Source organism: Apostichopus japonicus, chromosome 17 (genome assembly GCF_037975245.1).
Source record: "Apostichopus japonicus isolate 1M-3 chromosome 17, ASM3797524v1, whole genome shotgun sequence".
In the NCBI taxonomy this organism is placed as follows: domain Eukaryota; kingdom Metazoa; phylum Echinodermata; class Holothuroidea; order Aspidochirotida; family Stichopodidae; genus Apostichopus; species Apostichopus japonicus.
The window spans coordinates 27,342,909-27,360,261 of record NC_092577.1 but is presented as its reverse complement, the minus strand read 5'-3'; the positions used below and the strand labels follow the sequence as shown (position 1 = coordinate 27,360,261).

The following is a 17,353-nucleotide window of genomic DNA, read 5'->3' as shown; positions in this document are numbered from 1 at the left end:
AGGATCGATAATAATAATAACAATAATTCTAGCTCACCAGTACCACCACCCTTCAGAACTGGCTTTATTGAGATTGCACGATTGGTCGTTTCAGTGCATTTCCGGTAATTTCATTTCTGTCAATGGCATCAAACAGAAACTAATGGACGGATATAATTTTCGTTATTAATTTTTTTCTTCTGTTACATTCAATGATCATTTTTTCAAATTTAACGTTAATAACGCGATAATGTTTACATTATTGGAACCTTGGTTCATTTTGTATATTGGATTGTATAAAAAGATTCATTTGAACTACATGCATGTAAGCAAACTTTCTGTGTTACAACATTAAATTTGAGTTCAATACAGTACAATCGAACAAATTATTGTGTTTTTTTTCAGCAGCTTTACCTTGAAAAGTCACTTCTTAGACGACTAGGATTCGATTTATTTAATTTCTTTTTGTCTAATTTCGTCCAGCCGTTGGCGCACACAGTCCATGTGATATCCACGGATATTGATTTTTATCGAAATTATGGACAGTTCGCGTATTATGTTACGTACAATTATATATCGAAGGAACAGCCACTGAGTCGAAGCAGCATAAAATTATATAAACAACCTTCGTTATATAAACTTTTAAATGACATTTAAATTCTGACCTATGATATATTTACCACATTAGAAAAGAAACAGTTTCAATTGGACGATGTTATCTCTGTCACTTTCTATGAAATGTTGGGAATAAATTTATGAAATTGCTCTTTCTTTACGTCTTCAAGTTTTTCGATGGATTTCACCATCAGGAGGATTTTCGTGGTTCTCATTTTCACGGACATTTGTCTTCGATGCACAGGTAAGTAATCAGTGAGATTTATAAGACACTTTACTGTGGTTCTCATTTTCACGGACATTTGTCTTAGATGCACAGGTAAGTAATCAGTGAGATTTATAAGACACTTTATTGTGGTTTACCTTTTCACGGATATTTGTCTTCGATGCACAGGTAAGTAATCAGTGAGATTTAAAAGACACTTTATTGTGGTTCTCCTTTCCACGGATATTTGTCTTCGATGCACAGGTAAGTAATCAGTGAGATTTAAAAGACACTTTATTGTGGTTCTCCTTTCCACGGATATTTGTCTTCGATGCACAGGTAAGTAATCAGTGAGATTTATAAGACACTTTATTGTGGTTTACCTTTTCACGGATATTTGTCTTAGATGCACAGGTAAGTAATCAGTGAGATTTATAAGACACTTTATTGTGGTCTCATTTTCACGGATATTTGTCTTCGATGCACAGGTAAGTAATCAGTGAGATTTTTAAGACATTTTATTGTGGTTCTCATTTTCACGGACATTTGTCTTAGATGCACAGGTTAGTAATCAGTGAGATTTAAAAGACACTTTATTGTGGTTCTCATTTTCACGGACATTTGTCTTCGATGCACAGGTTAGTAATCAGTGAGATTTAAAAGACACTTTATTGTGGTTTACCTTTTCACGGATATTTGTCTTAGATGCACAGGTAAGTAATCAGTGAGATCTATAAGACCAGTGGCTTAGGAAGGTACTTTTGAGTTGGGGGGAGGCTGAAGACTGATGGCCGGCCTGGGGGAGGGGTCTAAGGGGAGGGGGTGTCCCCCTCCCCATTGGAATTTTTTTGCTTGCATTTCCAGGTAGCCTCAGATGCAATTTGGTGCAATATAGCACACTTCAACACCCACGGAATGATACTTCCGCCCCCATATTTTTCACTGGGGGGCTGGCGCCACCTCAGCCCCCTGGTTCCTACGCCCTTGTATAAGACACTTTATTGTGGTTCTCCTTTTCACGGATATTTGTCTTCGATGCACAAGTAAATAATCAGTGAGATTTTTAAGACATTTCATTAAGGTTTTTTTCTTCAAGTTTCCAATATCATTTTACTTTGCACCAGTAAGCATTCCATTCTTGCGACATAAGACGGAATAATTCTGATGATTTTATAAACTGGATCATTTATGAACGTCTCGTTTTAATGGCTTGTATGGTAAAGATGATATCTTATCTTGCATTGGAATTCTTGTTGGAGGGGCAGAAACATTCTAACGAGGGGCACCAAACATTTTAAGAGGGGCACAATACTCATGTCTTGTAACTTGTATAGTGTTTTTACACATGATGATGACACAGATGGGGTGACAGAGTAGTCTATACGGAGGGGGGGGGGGCGAGGGCACGGTCGGTCGTGGCGTGTGCCGCTAGAAGGCAGGGAAACCCACAGTCTGGGAAACCGTTATAGTCGGGAAAAAATTTTAAAGTATATATTAGCAAAACCTTGCGTATAGACCTAATTATAAAACTAATTTATAATTTAACTATGCCTCAGAATGCAGTTATTGTTTCTAGAGGAGGACCCCCAAACAAGTGAAAATGGAGATGGTACATTTTCTTCTCTATATGAGGGGGGGGGGGGTGGGGTGCAACATCTGATAATTCATCATTTTATCTTATTAAGACATCATCACATATTGATCGGTATTAACGTGTTCTTAAATTCGTGTTTTACTAAATCTTTTGTTAACAAACTACTCCTAATAATAAAAGACCCAGTCATCTATACAGAACACGCCGGGAATCCAAATGTCTTATTTGACTTTCACTTCATATTGGCCAACAACATGTCAGATTAAGTTCTTTTTTGATTTGTTTACAAATTTGGAATTTCAAATTTTTTATAAAAAAAAAGAGGCTTGCATGATTTTTAATTAACTTATAATATCTGCCAATCCTCAATCGATGCTCGATATAAATACGTTCATCTGTAAGTATACTTGTTATAACGCTATAAGTATATGTCACCCCATCAATCCGTCATTTGTCACCAAAGAGGGACTGAAAATTAAGAAAGCAAACTATGATCAGATCATACTAGAAATGATAAACAACTCAACCTGATTTGGTTCCCACAAAGGCTTGGTTATTTTCATAATGAAATGCTAACATGAGCTATATGTGTCTAGAACATTACCTGGCTATTCTTATTCCATGCCAATGTTCTTTCCGTTACATTCATGTTCTATTTCGTGTGTTTACTTTTATCATATCCACCTTGAAGAACGTGATGGATACAACAATTCAATTCTTCGTACTTATTTTGAATCGAAAAATAAAATACAAATGTCATTGGAAAACGATCAGCTGAGATTGATACAATGAAAACATACTAGTATAATAGACAACAATACTACTTAGTACCATTAACATTGATTGTAACATACGCTTCATAAGAGCTACTGTAACGATATCGGTATACGTGTATGGCAAGCCAAAGGGGCCATAAAGGTCTTCGAAAGTATCAATCAATTGAAGAGCATTCAAGCATGTGAAAAAGTTCGACACCGCGTAAGTTGTCGTGCCTATAGATGTATTACAAATATGCGTATAACACCTGCATTCAGAATGCACTACAACTGATTAATGTCTTAATATGATATACAGTGGTGTATGGTTGGCCATACTCCCCCCTCCCCCTCCCCCCTCCCCGATCTAAACACAAATGTCTCCTGGCATAAGGACTTCACTTTTATGCACAACATACTCTGTCGAAAAAAAATGCATTCAGTTGGTTGCTACAAGTTTCGAATAATATCGATCAAGTTAAATAAAAACATGTTTTTTTTTCGTTTCATTTCTCTACCTTTTAACATTGATCCAATTCTCCAATTGTCTTTTTCATTCGTATGCATGCAATTTAGTTCATGTTAATGATTTTATTTGGATATTTGCAAAGAAACAAATAATATTCCTTCAAACAGGTTGGTAAGTTTTGAGTATTGACCACCAACATGACTAAGTTATCATTGACTTAAATCTGGGTGTTCTAATTTTTTATTCGAAAGAAACCTGAACTGATAAAGCATGACCTTATGACCTTTTCAATGGGATTATCATATGGTATGGGTAAGCAAGTGCTTAAAATAGTTATTGAGCATGAGTATAACTTAAAACCTGTATATGAGTATGTTTTGCAACAAGTAAAGCTTTATTGTTGATACGTTATGTCCAATAAGAGAAAATGAGACAAGTATTGATTCTATAACGATTCCGGATTTCAAAATTTCACCTTCATAAAATATTAAATCTCTCTAATGCTCCTTTAATTCTAAACGGCTGATGATGTCGGCTTATTAATGTTAATCCAATATTATTATAAATTCAAATATTTCAACACAAACATTTTCCTTTAACTTCATATTAACACTAGAGTATTAAAACTATAGTTTCCAGGCACTCGATGAACCTCGGCTATTTATAGCGTCATATCTCGAAAATTCAAGTTGTATAGAATTACAACCTACAGTGATAGCAGTGGCTTTTCACGGTCTACAAACGTACATTAAGTCCTTTTTCATAACATTTCTTCGACCAGTCACTTTTAATAATATTTCCTACCTCATTTTATGTTTAAAAATGTTCAATATGTTAAACTTTCAAATTTGGCTTCCTGATTTGAAAGGATACTTGACTAGCCATGGTAAGGATTCATATTGTTATGGGATTAAATGATTGAAAAACCTCGAGAAAAATGTTCAACTTAACTCATATATAGCTGGTTTGAAATCTCAAATAAATTCATTCCCAGAATATTTAGTTATCATAATATCCTGTGATCACCTTAGAGTAGCATTTATATATATATATATACAGCTTCATGGCAAATAATGCCAACACATCTCTCTAGGAAACACACAATACGATATGAACATAACAGATGTCTAGGTATTGCAAAGCAGAAACGAACTAACAAAACAAGAGTCAAATAACAGCAAAGAAAACGGTCTTTAATTTACATTTAATTTTCAAGAACCTTTAAAGTAATTTCGATTCCCAATAACCGCCTTTCTCACTCTTTGGTGGTATTTCGTTTCTGCGAGGCCTGACGCTTGTGTTAAATACGGTGCCACTTATATTTTGTAAAGGCCTACCGGAGAGAAAGAAAAGTATGCTTCGCGGGGTAGCTGTTTCTACGTCTTGAGTTCCTGCCCGAGATCTTGTGTGAGGTTTTCTCATGTAAAATGAAAGTAGGACACGGAAAAGGTAAAGAAAATTGTAAGTGGGTTTCGATAATTCTAAAAGGGTGTTTTGAATAGCGACTTAATAAGTTCCCCAGGTTTCACAAAACAATATGTAATTAATTCTTTGCAATTCCATTTTCGCTAAGTTGATCTGGCAATCAAGACTCCATTGAATTTTACAGAATATTAACACCGTATATTAACTATTTGCACCACATCAACCTTGTTGAGTAATGAATCAATTTGCCAATATCTTTTGGCATTAAATTTAAAAGTAAAATAAATAGAAATAATATATATAATATTTATTGAACGACCATAGGCCAACTCGCAACTCAATAAAACTAGTATCCTTGAGGTATGTTCAAATTGATCAAACTTGCAAGATATGCAATGTAGACGGTATGCCGAAATAGGTCTATATCTATATGCCAGGATATTGCATAATTCGACTTTTCATACCGATTGTATGTACATATGAACCGAATTCAAGAAGTAGAAAAAAGTTGAAATGCTCAAAATTTTGAGATTAAAAGTAGAAATTGCGGTACAATGACAGGTTGCAATTTTCCTATCACATTTCGAGCAAAAGCTAAAATTTCGAGATCTAATTTCGGAGAATTATAGTCGAAACTTTGACGCAAAACCCATTCTGTTTTAGATAAACTGTTTATAATGTTCTATGTTACTGTTAGCCCACACTTCTCCCACTATGTTACTGTTAGCAGCTTCTGCTCGACACCCCACACTGCTCCCAATGTTACTGTTAGCAGCTTTTCCTCGATACCCCACACTGCTCCCACTATGTTACTGTTAGCAGCTTCTCCTCGATACCCCACACTGCTCGCACTATGTTACTGTTAGCAGCTTCTCCTCAATACCCCACACTGCTCGCACTATGTTACTGTTAGCAGCTTCTGCTCGACACCCCACACTGCTCCCAATGTTACTGTTAGCAGCTTTTCCTCGATACCCCACACTGCTCCCACTATGTTACTGTTAGCAGCTTCTCCTCGATACCCCACACTGCTCGCACTATGTTACTGTTAGCAGCTTCTCCTCGATACCCCACACTGCTCGCACTATGTTACTGTTAGCAGCTTCTGCTCGACACCCCACACTGCTCCCAATGTTACTGTTAGCAGCTTTTCCTCGATACCCCACACTGCTCCCACTATGTTACTGTTAGCAGCTTCTGCTCGACACCCCACACTGCTCCCAATGTTACTGTTAGCAGCTTCTCCTCGATACCCCACACTGCTCGCACTATGTTACTGTTAGCAGCTTCTGCTCGACACCCCACACTGCTCCCAATGTTACTGTTAGCAGCTTTTCCTCGATACCCCACACTGCTCCCACTATGTTACTGTTAGCGGCTTCTCCTCGATACCCCACACTGCTCGCACTATGTTACTGTTAGCAGCTTCTCCTCGATACCCCAAACTGCTCCCACTATGTTACTGTTAGCAACTTCTCCTCGATACCCCACACAGCTCCCACTATGTTACTGTTAGCAGCTTCTCGATACCCCACACTGCTCGCACTATGTTACTGTTAGCAACATCTCCTCGATACCCCACACTGCTCCCAGTGTGTTACTGTGACATCTCCTCGATACCCCACACTGCTTCCAGTGTGTTACTGTAAGCAGCTTCTCCTCGATACCCCATTGCTCACACTTTTTGATAACTTCTTGCGCAACTGCTAAGATTATTCCTTTAAGTGTTCCATAGATACAAACAAAACATTTCTTTTTATTTAACAGATCTGTGAAATTAAATTTTTCGTGGTAGATAGTTCTCGGTACCCGTATCTTTATATCCATATATTCTGCGCCATCTTACTGAATTTTCTCTTTATCTGACCGTTTCCATAGTTACAGAATGTCCAACTGGATTTGACTATGAGTTTCTATCCTCTTGTTATGATATCGTTACCTGGCCTCCCTTGGATCGTGCTGAATCTCGAGCAGTATGTGAATCAAAGTCATCTCATCTCGTGTTTATAGAATCCGAAGCAGAACAGATTTATTTAAATCAAACATACGACAGCAGTTACCAATATTGGTTGGGTGCAAACGGCCTCGAGTACGAAATCCAAACGTGGGACGATGGGTCTGTAATGGAGTACAAACATTTTGGTACTCATAACTACACATTTAATGAGGACACCGGATGCTATAGAATTGCAGCAGACGTAGGCGTTGGCGAATATGACGTTTGGTATGACGCACCATGTAGTAGAAATTACTCTTACATATGTGAATTTGATTTAGGTAAGTAATACTCTAGCCTGCAATCAACGTCGGTCGGTAACTATTTACATGGGTAGTCTAATCTAAAGTAGCTCTCACATCATTTTTATAAGTTTAAATTGCATAAATGAATATCTCGTCGAACTAGCCCAATGATTTAATACATGTTCCATAGCACTCCGTGGACCAAATATATGCACGTGGCGGTGATGGTTGTTCCATAGTTACCATAACCTACATTAAAACATGGCGTCTGAAAGCAAACAACGGTTGTAAGCAGTTAAGTAAATTCATAAAAAGCTTATAGAAATGTTTCAACATCTTTTCTATCTGTGTATTATATTTCTTTCACGTTTCTTTGTTTTGATATAAAAACATCTGAAACTGTTTATCCCACTACACTTTTTATAATGGACATTACTGTTTCTTCGCAGATCCGGTTATACTGACGACTACAGTAGCAACCTCAACAACTGAGGAAAGTTTAACGTCGACATCAGGTAAAAACTATACAACTTATCAGTATATCAGTATATCAGTATTTGTCCCAAAAAAAGTGAGAGAAAAAAGCAGAATAGAAACCTGAATAGTCTGCGATTCTGCGATAAACAAAAACACATGCAGAAGTTTACTTGTGACTATTTATTTAAATTTTACAAGTGCTTTAATCAACCGAGAAGGGCAGGGGAGTCCAGGGCTACAGCCTCGGGGTCGGGATCAATGTCGAAGTGCGGGATAGGCAAGGGTAATAATAATGCATCTGGTCATGGGTTTCGTTCACCAGAAAATGAATTTAATAATAATTTAAGAAGACTTTCCATGAGAGGACTTGCTGACATAACTGTCTCAGGGCTTTGATTATGATGACGTCATCTGTTTAAATTAATTTTGCTCGTGTGATGTATCTTTCGACAAACGTGCAATTAAGTTGCTACAATGATATTCATATGAAACCAAAGCTTTGGTACAAACAGATGAACAAACGATCAGACAGAAATCAGTATGCAATACGTCATATGTTAGAGACGTAACTATGGTTACGTAGAATAATGAAATCAATTATTACCCTCCATTACTAAGACACAATATCTTGTAATTTGTATTATTGTCATTTTCCCAGAACCAGTTCTACAGACGACAACCATTAGCGCTTCGTTAACCACGGAAAGCCTGCCCTCTACTTTAGGTACGTAATCAATATTATGCTGACCAGTGCATATTATCTTTAATGCGAATTGGTCCCCCATGTTGATTATAATTATACTGTTGCCTCTCCTCCGATGACCTCAACCAATGACCTCAACCAATGACCCTAACCTATGACCTCAATAGGACATCGACAAAAGGAGTCATAACCATATACCCACCTTGCATTCATACTTGAAAATTGATTTTTCAACATCGTCTGTGAGTAGCTTGATGGACCAGGTTCAACTATCGTGGTTCATATTTCTCAATTATACTAAAGATTATTTTTAGTAGTAATAGGCACATTCCATTCTTTCTATTATCTTTCCGCCGTTACCATAGCTACAGACATACTTTAGCCTGCAATCAACGTCGGTCGGTAACTATTTACATGGGTAGTCTAACCTAAAAGTAGCTCTCACATCTTTTTGATAAATTTAAATTGCATAAATAAATTTCTCGTCCAACTAGCCCAATGATATAATACATGTTCCATATATCAAAGATAAGCACATAGCGGTGTTTGTTCCATAGTTACCATAAACTACATTAAAACATGGCGTCTGAAAGCAAACAACTGTTTTAAGCAGTTCATTAGATTCATATAAAGCCTTTAGAAATGTTTCAACATGTTGGTCTGTTAGATATTACTTATATCTTCTCTATCTGTGTATTATATTTCTTTCACGTTTGTTTGGTTTGATATAAAAAACATCTGAAACTGTTTATTCCACTATACTTTTTATGATGGACATTACGGTTTTTCGCAGATCCGGTTATCATGATGACTACAATAGTAACCTCAACAACTGAGGAAAGGTTAACTTCGACATCAGGTAAAAGCTATGCCACTTATTAATCCATTACAAATACAAATCAAGGATATTTTGATTAATAAATCTCTTTTAAGGGAATCATACAACATGTAGAAGTTAATGTGCGATCAGTATTTGTAAACAATTTAAAAAAAAATAAAAAAGATGGCGATTCCATCCACCAAAAACATTTTTCATACGCCCACGAATGTATCATGAATTTATGAATCGTCTGACTTTTTCCTCTGCGCTTCTGATTATGATTACGTCATCTTTGTAAATCAATTTGCATATAGTCGACAAACGTGCAGAAATGTACTGAAATGATAATAATATTTACAGAAGAGAACTTTGAAGACATACACATAGACAAACAGACGGAATACCATGGTGACTTTTTCTTCTGTCATTGTTTTGTATTATTCTGTATTATTTGTATCATTTCTCATTGTCATTTGCGCCATGAACATTCTTTGAGTGGTGTGTGCGCATTATAAGTCTTATTATTATTATTATTATTGAAGTATCTATATACAATGAGAGACATGTATTATAAACAAAAACATTGCACAGAACAGTGCATGTTAACTAAATGACAAGAGGGTCTCCAATATGGCCCTTTTATATATCCCTACCAATGACTATTAAGATTTCCTTTGTAATAAGGTCATCATTGTTCAAGAGGACAACAAAAGACACGGTTCAATTCATATTTTGAAATTGATAATATGCCCCAGTCATTTGTTTATATATTGAAGTAACATCTTTAACTTGAACAAGCCCGTTATAAACTCACAACTATTAGGGTTCCCATTGCGCATGATAATACAGCTTTGTAAATTACATTTATCTTTCAAAGTAACTGTATATATCAATTAAATATCAGTTGTGCCAAAAACTTAGAAGCATACAAATGAACAACGAAACAATATTTTGCATGATCAGATTGGACGTTAGTATATTATTTTTGGTCAAATTTTACTTAGAAATATCGTCGCAAATTACTCATGAAGTCTATACGTGATTTAAATTAATTGTCGAGGTTCCATTAGAATTGATTTCTCATGAGGGTTTCCATTCTTTCTTTCTTGCGCATATGTATTGTCAGAAACGACCACCTCTGACGTCATTTCCACAGACGAAAGTTCTACAATGGGACTGCCAAGTAAGTGTTGTTCCAATTTTGTATATAAAATATCTCTTAAAAGCAAATACAATTAATTCTTCAAGATTCCCCTCTGTACACATTATCTTCGAACACAAGTGTTGCATTTAGTTCTTCCAGATTAAAGTACCATTAGTAATTGCTACTGAATCAAAATTTGCACAGATTCAGTATAAAAAATTCCAAGTGACAATACTGTATCGTTATAGCACCAATGGTGGCACATAGTCTATATCAATTCGTCCGTATTAGAGTCTATATCAGGGTTGTCCAACCTACGGCCCGCGGGCCACAGTCCGGCCCGCCGCAGGGTTGCGTCCGGCCCGTCAGAGATGCTCTACGGTGTGAAATTTAGTGAGCAAATTTATTGATAACAATTTGAAGCTATATAATCAATCATTCGAACCTTCTGGGTCCAAAAAAACTGCATACAGGTCAGTTTGTGTGACACTCTCTCAGCGGAGGGGAGGGGGGGGGGGTGCCGGCTGGACTTTATTCATCTGTTTTATCAGGAAGGAACATAAATCAGTGCGCTCCGCGCGCACTGCTCACATTTTGTTGCCTTGGGCTTCGCGCAAAAATCGAAAAATCGAGCGTAGGGTTCATGCGACCCCCTCCTTCATCATAATCATTCCATGTGGCCCTCCTCTGCAAAAGGTTGGACAACCCTGGTCTATATCAATCTGCCCGAATGTTCTCCTATCTCAGTACTAGTGCCAAAATGCAGTAGGAGAATATTTTGATATGTTATCTTGGATCTGCATGGATCTCGCATGTTGAAGAGCATGAATGGAAGTACATGTGGTGCAAAAATTGGGTGAATTGAGACGATTTTAGACCCCTTTAGGCCTCCCAGGAGCAGCGTCAGAAAATTGTTTACTACTGAGTGAAGAGGTTTGTTTACAAGTGACGGAAACTTTAGGCTCTGATAGCAGAAAAAAAATTGATGGTGCCATGAAAGGCCAACTTGTCAGGTATCCAGTGATGGGTAGCGTTTAGCTAGTGAGAACTTCTATCTAGACTTAGAGACCACATTACTTGTGTGGTTTAATATGTAAGTCAATGAGGTTTTTAATTGGCGTATGTTACCCTATACGACCATTGTGCGGGTAGCGTTTCTTCCGTAAGGAACTTCAGAGCTTTCCTCCAGCTGAGTGCGAGATATCCAATTTGATAAAGTCATAAGTAGTGGTGAGAAGGTGATAAATAGATGGGCCTTGTTAGGAATTATCATGGAATTATATAAATTACATGAAAGAGAAGTAGGAAGACGTTATACTCGTTACTAGTATAAAAGGAGCACAATCAAAGGCGGCGGAACCGGGGGGGGGGGGCACAGGGGGCACGTGCCCCCCACTTTTCCTCAGGATAAAAATGTGCCCTTTTTCTACATAAAAAAATTGTACTCTTGATCACCTTATTAGGTCAGCGATATTTCAGTAAGAGATCTAATCCTAAGTTAGAAGTAATAATGGATTCTGTGGGTCAAACTCAAATGTTTACTACCACAAGGCTTCTAGCATTCTGGTGAGTGCCATTATGCATATTCAATTTGTCAAAAAAATCCTAATACATTTCCAAAAATACATTGCTATATTAAATTGTGACTTTGTAATAAGCAGAAGCCATTTATAGCCTACTATGAATAATGAGTTTAGTTTTAATATCCCATAACCTACCCCATCCTTTCGTATTTTGACATGTTTCATTTGCTTTCATGCATGTATCGATCGCGTGTGTTGGGACTTGGACTTTGTAATGATTTCACCTCATTTTGTTTCGAAAGAAAACTTGTTCCTTGTTTCCAATGTGCACATTGGATATTTCAATGCTAGTATGCATTTTTCCTTGAGGGGGGGGGGGGGAGGGCGCAGTGGCGGAGCGTCCATACAGTTAGAGGGGGTGGATGCCCCCCTGACGGACTCAAAATGACTGCTGGCGCCCTTTTCAGCTTTTTACCACTTTTTTACTTATTCGCGATTATTGACTATTTTATTGCGCTCTCAAATACCTATTAACATTTGTCACATTTTGTTGGTGTAATTTTCTGACAAAATGGCGATGACACCTATTTATTCATCGTTTATCTGCAAATAGGAAAAGGGTCATTTCCGGCAATCTAGGGAGTATCTTTACTCCAAAAAATTCTGTACGCTCCGCGCCAACCTGTGGTGGCCCTCCGCTTAGATAGTGTCGAAAGCGCCCCCGGCCTACAGACCATTCTCGCCCCCTGACCATCACCCCAAGCTCCGCCACTGAGGGAGGGGGGGGGGCGATGATGGAGTGATGTGTATACGCAAATAAGATAATACAATAAGGGTTATAAAGGGTACTAAATATCAGGCTGCATCAGTCCAATCGAATTTCTGCAAAGTGCCCTTCGACGTCGGTGCCCTCCCCCCCAGATTAAAAGTGCTTTCGCCGCCCTTGAGCACAATGCCTTCCCCTCCCCCCACGCCCCCTACTCCCTCTTCTTGCTGATACTGCATGAAGGCAAAGACATTTGAATAATTTTTTGAATTTTTTTACTTTTTTTTTTACAGGGATCGACGTTGGGTTAGTTTTCGGGTTACCTTCTCTCGGATTGACCATATCAGCACAAAGCAGTGTTTTGAAATCATCTCGAACATTCAGTTCCACCCAGTGCGCTAATGAATGCTTGCAACAAAGTTGTTCTGCGATATCTTACGATATTATGACGAATACTTGTCAAATGGCATTACCAAACAAAGATGAACTTCACGGAGAGAACGTTCGTACATTAAGTCGTGTATTTACATGTAAAAAACTAGGAGATAACACAGTATGTGTTTAATACGTCCAATTTTCGTTAAAACAATATCCGAGCATAGCCGCGCGTCCCGGCCACTTATCATACTTCACTCGGACGATTCGAAGTCATCGGATTATGGAACGCCGAAAGGGCAATGTATTATGTTGTTTCTCGGATATGCTCGAATGTGAAGGTAAAGTTTCAAAAGACTCTCGGACATGATATATGATGTGAATATATCTCCCGATATATAATGCCTACGAGAGGACTCCTTCGGGCACACTTCGATTGCATAAAATAAGCATACATATCCTCGACAAAAATTCGTCATGACGTCACAATATTCATATTTCAAAGTGTAATCAGACAAGACATGTGTCTGCTGGTGACAAGCCCGTAAACGGGGACTTTCTATGGAAAAAAATAAACGAAGTGTGGACTATATGCAGCAAACGAATTTGTAACACAGCATAGCATACGGATTTATATATGTTATACAGACCTATTTTTGGCCGCTGAAATATGGTTATGTTCATTCAGATTTAATATTTCAAAAAACTGCGTTAACCACTTCCAATGTCATGAATTATGTATATGTTAGGCTGTTAAGTACCAAGTGGATAAGCCAATGATAATGACGAAATTCCCGTTAATGATGATCATGATGACGATGATGACGACAGTAGCCGAAAGTTATATCGATAATAACGTTAACGATGATCCTATCGATATTGTTGATTACTATGTCGGCGATGACGACTACGCCAATGATAATGACGACGTTCCCGTTAATGACGATCATGATGACGACATTAGCCGACCTTTCCCGATGATAAACGTTAACGATGATCCTAATAATACTGTTGATTACTACTTTACGGAGACGACTACGTCGACGATGTTGACGACATTCCCGTTGTGGCGGTCATGCTGACGACGATGACGGCAGTAGCAAACAGTTATACCGATGACAACGTTAACGATCTTCCTATCGATACTGTGATTACTATGTCAGCGACGACGACTTGCATAGTAATCAACAGTATCGATAGGATGTTCGTTAACGTTGTCATTGGTATAACTGTCGGATACTGCCATCATCGTCCTCAGTATGATCGTCACATTACTGTTGATGACGATCATACTGTCGATGATATATATTATACTTCCTCTTGTATTAATAAGTTGTACATTAAATGAAAAGAACAATGACGTGTATATAGTATTATCTAAGGTACTGATTCCATACAGTGCTTTCTCTGGTTACCGGTATACCCTTGCGAAATGACATTTAATTTTTGAAAGGCAAAATTCTTTTACTTGAATAAAACAGCCTGGATTTACATATATTTATGCAGATTCGATATTGCATTGGGTCTACATATCATTAATCTAATCTTATTGGATCTAATATATGGATGACTAGAGCTTGTTTAATCGACAAAAAAAAGTTACATGATGTATGCATATGTTTATATTGTTTACAATTAAAATAACAGCAGCTTTTAAAGCTGATGGAGAATCACGTCGGCACCAATTTCCAGGTTGTTAACAAGTAATTTACTTCATCAATAATAAAACTATCTTAAATTTTATGCATATAAACAAAATATAATACCCTTTCTTTTCTTTACCATTTTTTTTTTGTATACGGTACATCGTAAAGGTATTATTTAAGGCCATAAAAATTGGCAAATGATATAAACACATATTGTATTGCGTCACATCTGACGAAGTATGTACACAACATCTTAGATGTTTTCACCGCGAAGGGTTTACTCAAATTTGGTAAAGCAGTAATCAAAATAATAATGAACGGGTCACAATTTCAATTTAAAATTCGCAAATTTCGTGTTCAAGTGGAGAGGAGAAAGCCCTCTTAAGAATATCCGTTTACATTTAGGATTCTCTCAAAATAGTGTGTCAAGGATTTCTTGACGGATTCAAACTGGCGATTTACGATGGCTTTACAATTTTGTCATGGACAAATATTCTCCTCTTTATTTAGGAGTAGAAACTGTTATGAAAATACACCTGCGTGTGTGTGTGTGTGTGACGCCTGGCTTGTAAACACGGTATCTCAAGTAGAGAAGCTTGGACCAATCTAATATTTGGTGTATATGAGTACCACATTGAGTAGATGTGCCCTATTTTTTGTGGTGCCTGTGAAGGTCACCAAAGGTCAGTTAGAGGCCAAAAACCAAAATATTAAAACAAGCAATGACTCCCATTGACAGGATCCGACATGGTTGATATTTTGGGACCAGTTGTGAATGGGGTAAGGGATCATTTCAAAACATAACGGTCATGTGATCCAAGGTCAACAAAGGTCAATCAGGGGTCAAAAACTAGTATTTTTGCAATAACTTGAGAACCAAATGTCCGTGAAGGTTGGGAGTTACGCTATTGTAATCAGGGAGTCGACCCGCATCTAGGTGACCTTTCACCTCAGGGTGACCTCCGGTGACCTTTATCAGTATTTTGGGTTATTTGAATTTTCGTGGCCATAATCGGATCTCAAAGGTACCTTCTGATCAAAATGATCCATAGTTGACCCCTGTGCGACACTTGTGTGCGAAGTTATCAGAGGTCAATGTTTTTGTTTTTAATAGGTACAGTTAGGGTGGTCGCACAGACTTGTCATGTTGCTTTTTGGAATCAGCGTGTCAAACTACATCTGACCGCGAGGTCAAATGGTCAAAGGTCAAATCTTGAAAAATATGCTCATTTTAGGAGATAAGGGGCAAAACAAAACAGAACAAAGAAAAGTTTGTCAATATGTTGATATATGATAGAGCTCTTTGTGCAGTAGGAAACCAACTCCCGCTTCAATCGGACACCCAGTTCTCAAGTTATGAGGGGCCAAAGGTTGGTTTTGATACATTTCTAGCAACAACATTATGTGTGTACATTGTAGGCCAAGCAAATTTTAGGACAGAGTGCACGTCATCAGGAGGAACATTTTTGATCAAAACTATCAAGTCATCCAAGGTCATTCAAGGTTGATTATGTGCAAAAAACTGCCAGCTTATGCTAATTTTTGCAACAACTTCTAATCACGAAGTCTGACATAGCTGGTATTTTAGGAAAAGTTGTGAATGAAGTAAAGGCACATTTTCCAAAATAACCGTAATATGATCCAAGGTCAACAAAGGCCAATTAGGGGTCAAAAACTAATATTTTTGCAATAACTTGAGAACCAAATGTCCATCAAGGTTGGGATTTTAGGACAGAGTGCACATCATCAAGGGGAACATTTTTGATAAAACCATTAGGTCATTCAAGGTTGATTATGTGCAAAAAACTGCCAACTTATGCTCATTTTTGCAACAACTTCTATTCACAAAGTCTGACATGGCTGGTATATTAGGACAAGTTGTGAAAGAAGAAGTGGTACATTTTCTAAAATAACCGTGATGTGATCTAAGGTCACCAAAGGTCATTTATGGGTCAAAATGAAACTATACATACTATACATGGTTGATATTTGTGAATGGGGTAAGAGATCGTTTCAAAACATAACGGTTATATGAACCAAGGTCAACAAAGCTCAATTAGGGGTCAAATACTAGTATTTTTGCAATAACTTGAGAACCAAATGTCCATCAAGGTTGGGAGTTACGCTATTGTAATACAATAGTCGAACTGCATTGGGTGACCTTTGACCTCAGGTTGACCTCCAGTGACCTGTATTAGCTTCTTTCAAGTTGATTCTTTGAAGTTGCGTGGGCATATTCCAATCTAACTTGTCCATAAGTGGACTCCTCTGCAACCTTAATGTGCGAAGTTATTAGAGATTTGGTTTGGTTTTGTAATACTTGGTGTGTGGATTCATAACATTGAGTACAAGAACCCTATTGTTTTTGATGGAGGTGTGTATAACCTCGTACAGTAGACTGACCTGTGTTAGCATGCCATAGTGTTATTGTAACAGCTAGTTCTGCTTATACTAACAAGCAGAAGTCTAGTGCATTGAAGTCATCGAAACCTCAATGCATTTTGCATTCTGGTTACTGTATGTACTTGGGGAGATGGCGGTCGTAATAAGTTTCGTGACTTTAATATCACTAATGGTATTCTTGTAGGGGGAAAAGACAACACAACTTTAAAGTAG

At 37.6% G+C, this 17,353-nt stretch overlaps 1 protein-coding gene across 1 annotated transcript; it reads left to right on the top strand.

Annotated features, from left to right (window-relative positions):
- The first annotated feature begins 398 nt into the window (after positions 1-398).
- LOC139954744 (uncharacterized) lies at positions 399-14,793 on the top strand. Its single transcript, XM_071954664.1, has 7 exons — positions 399-838; positions 6,927-7,319; positions 7,733-7,798; positions 8,419-8,484; positions 9,257-9,322; positions 10,410-10,466; positions 13,010-14,793. The coding sequence occupies exons 1-7, from the start codon at positions 772-774 to the stop codon at positions 13,279-13,281; spliced, it is 987 nt and encodes a 328-aa protein (XP_071810765.1). The 5' UTR covers positions 399-771; the 3' UTR covers positions 13,282-14,793.
- The last annotated feature ends 2,560 nt before the right edge of the window (positions 14,794-17,353 follow it).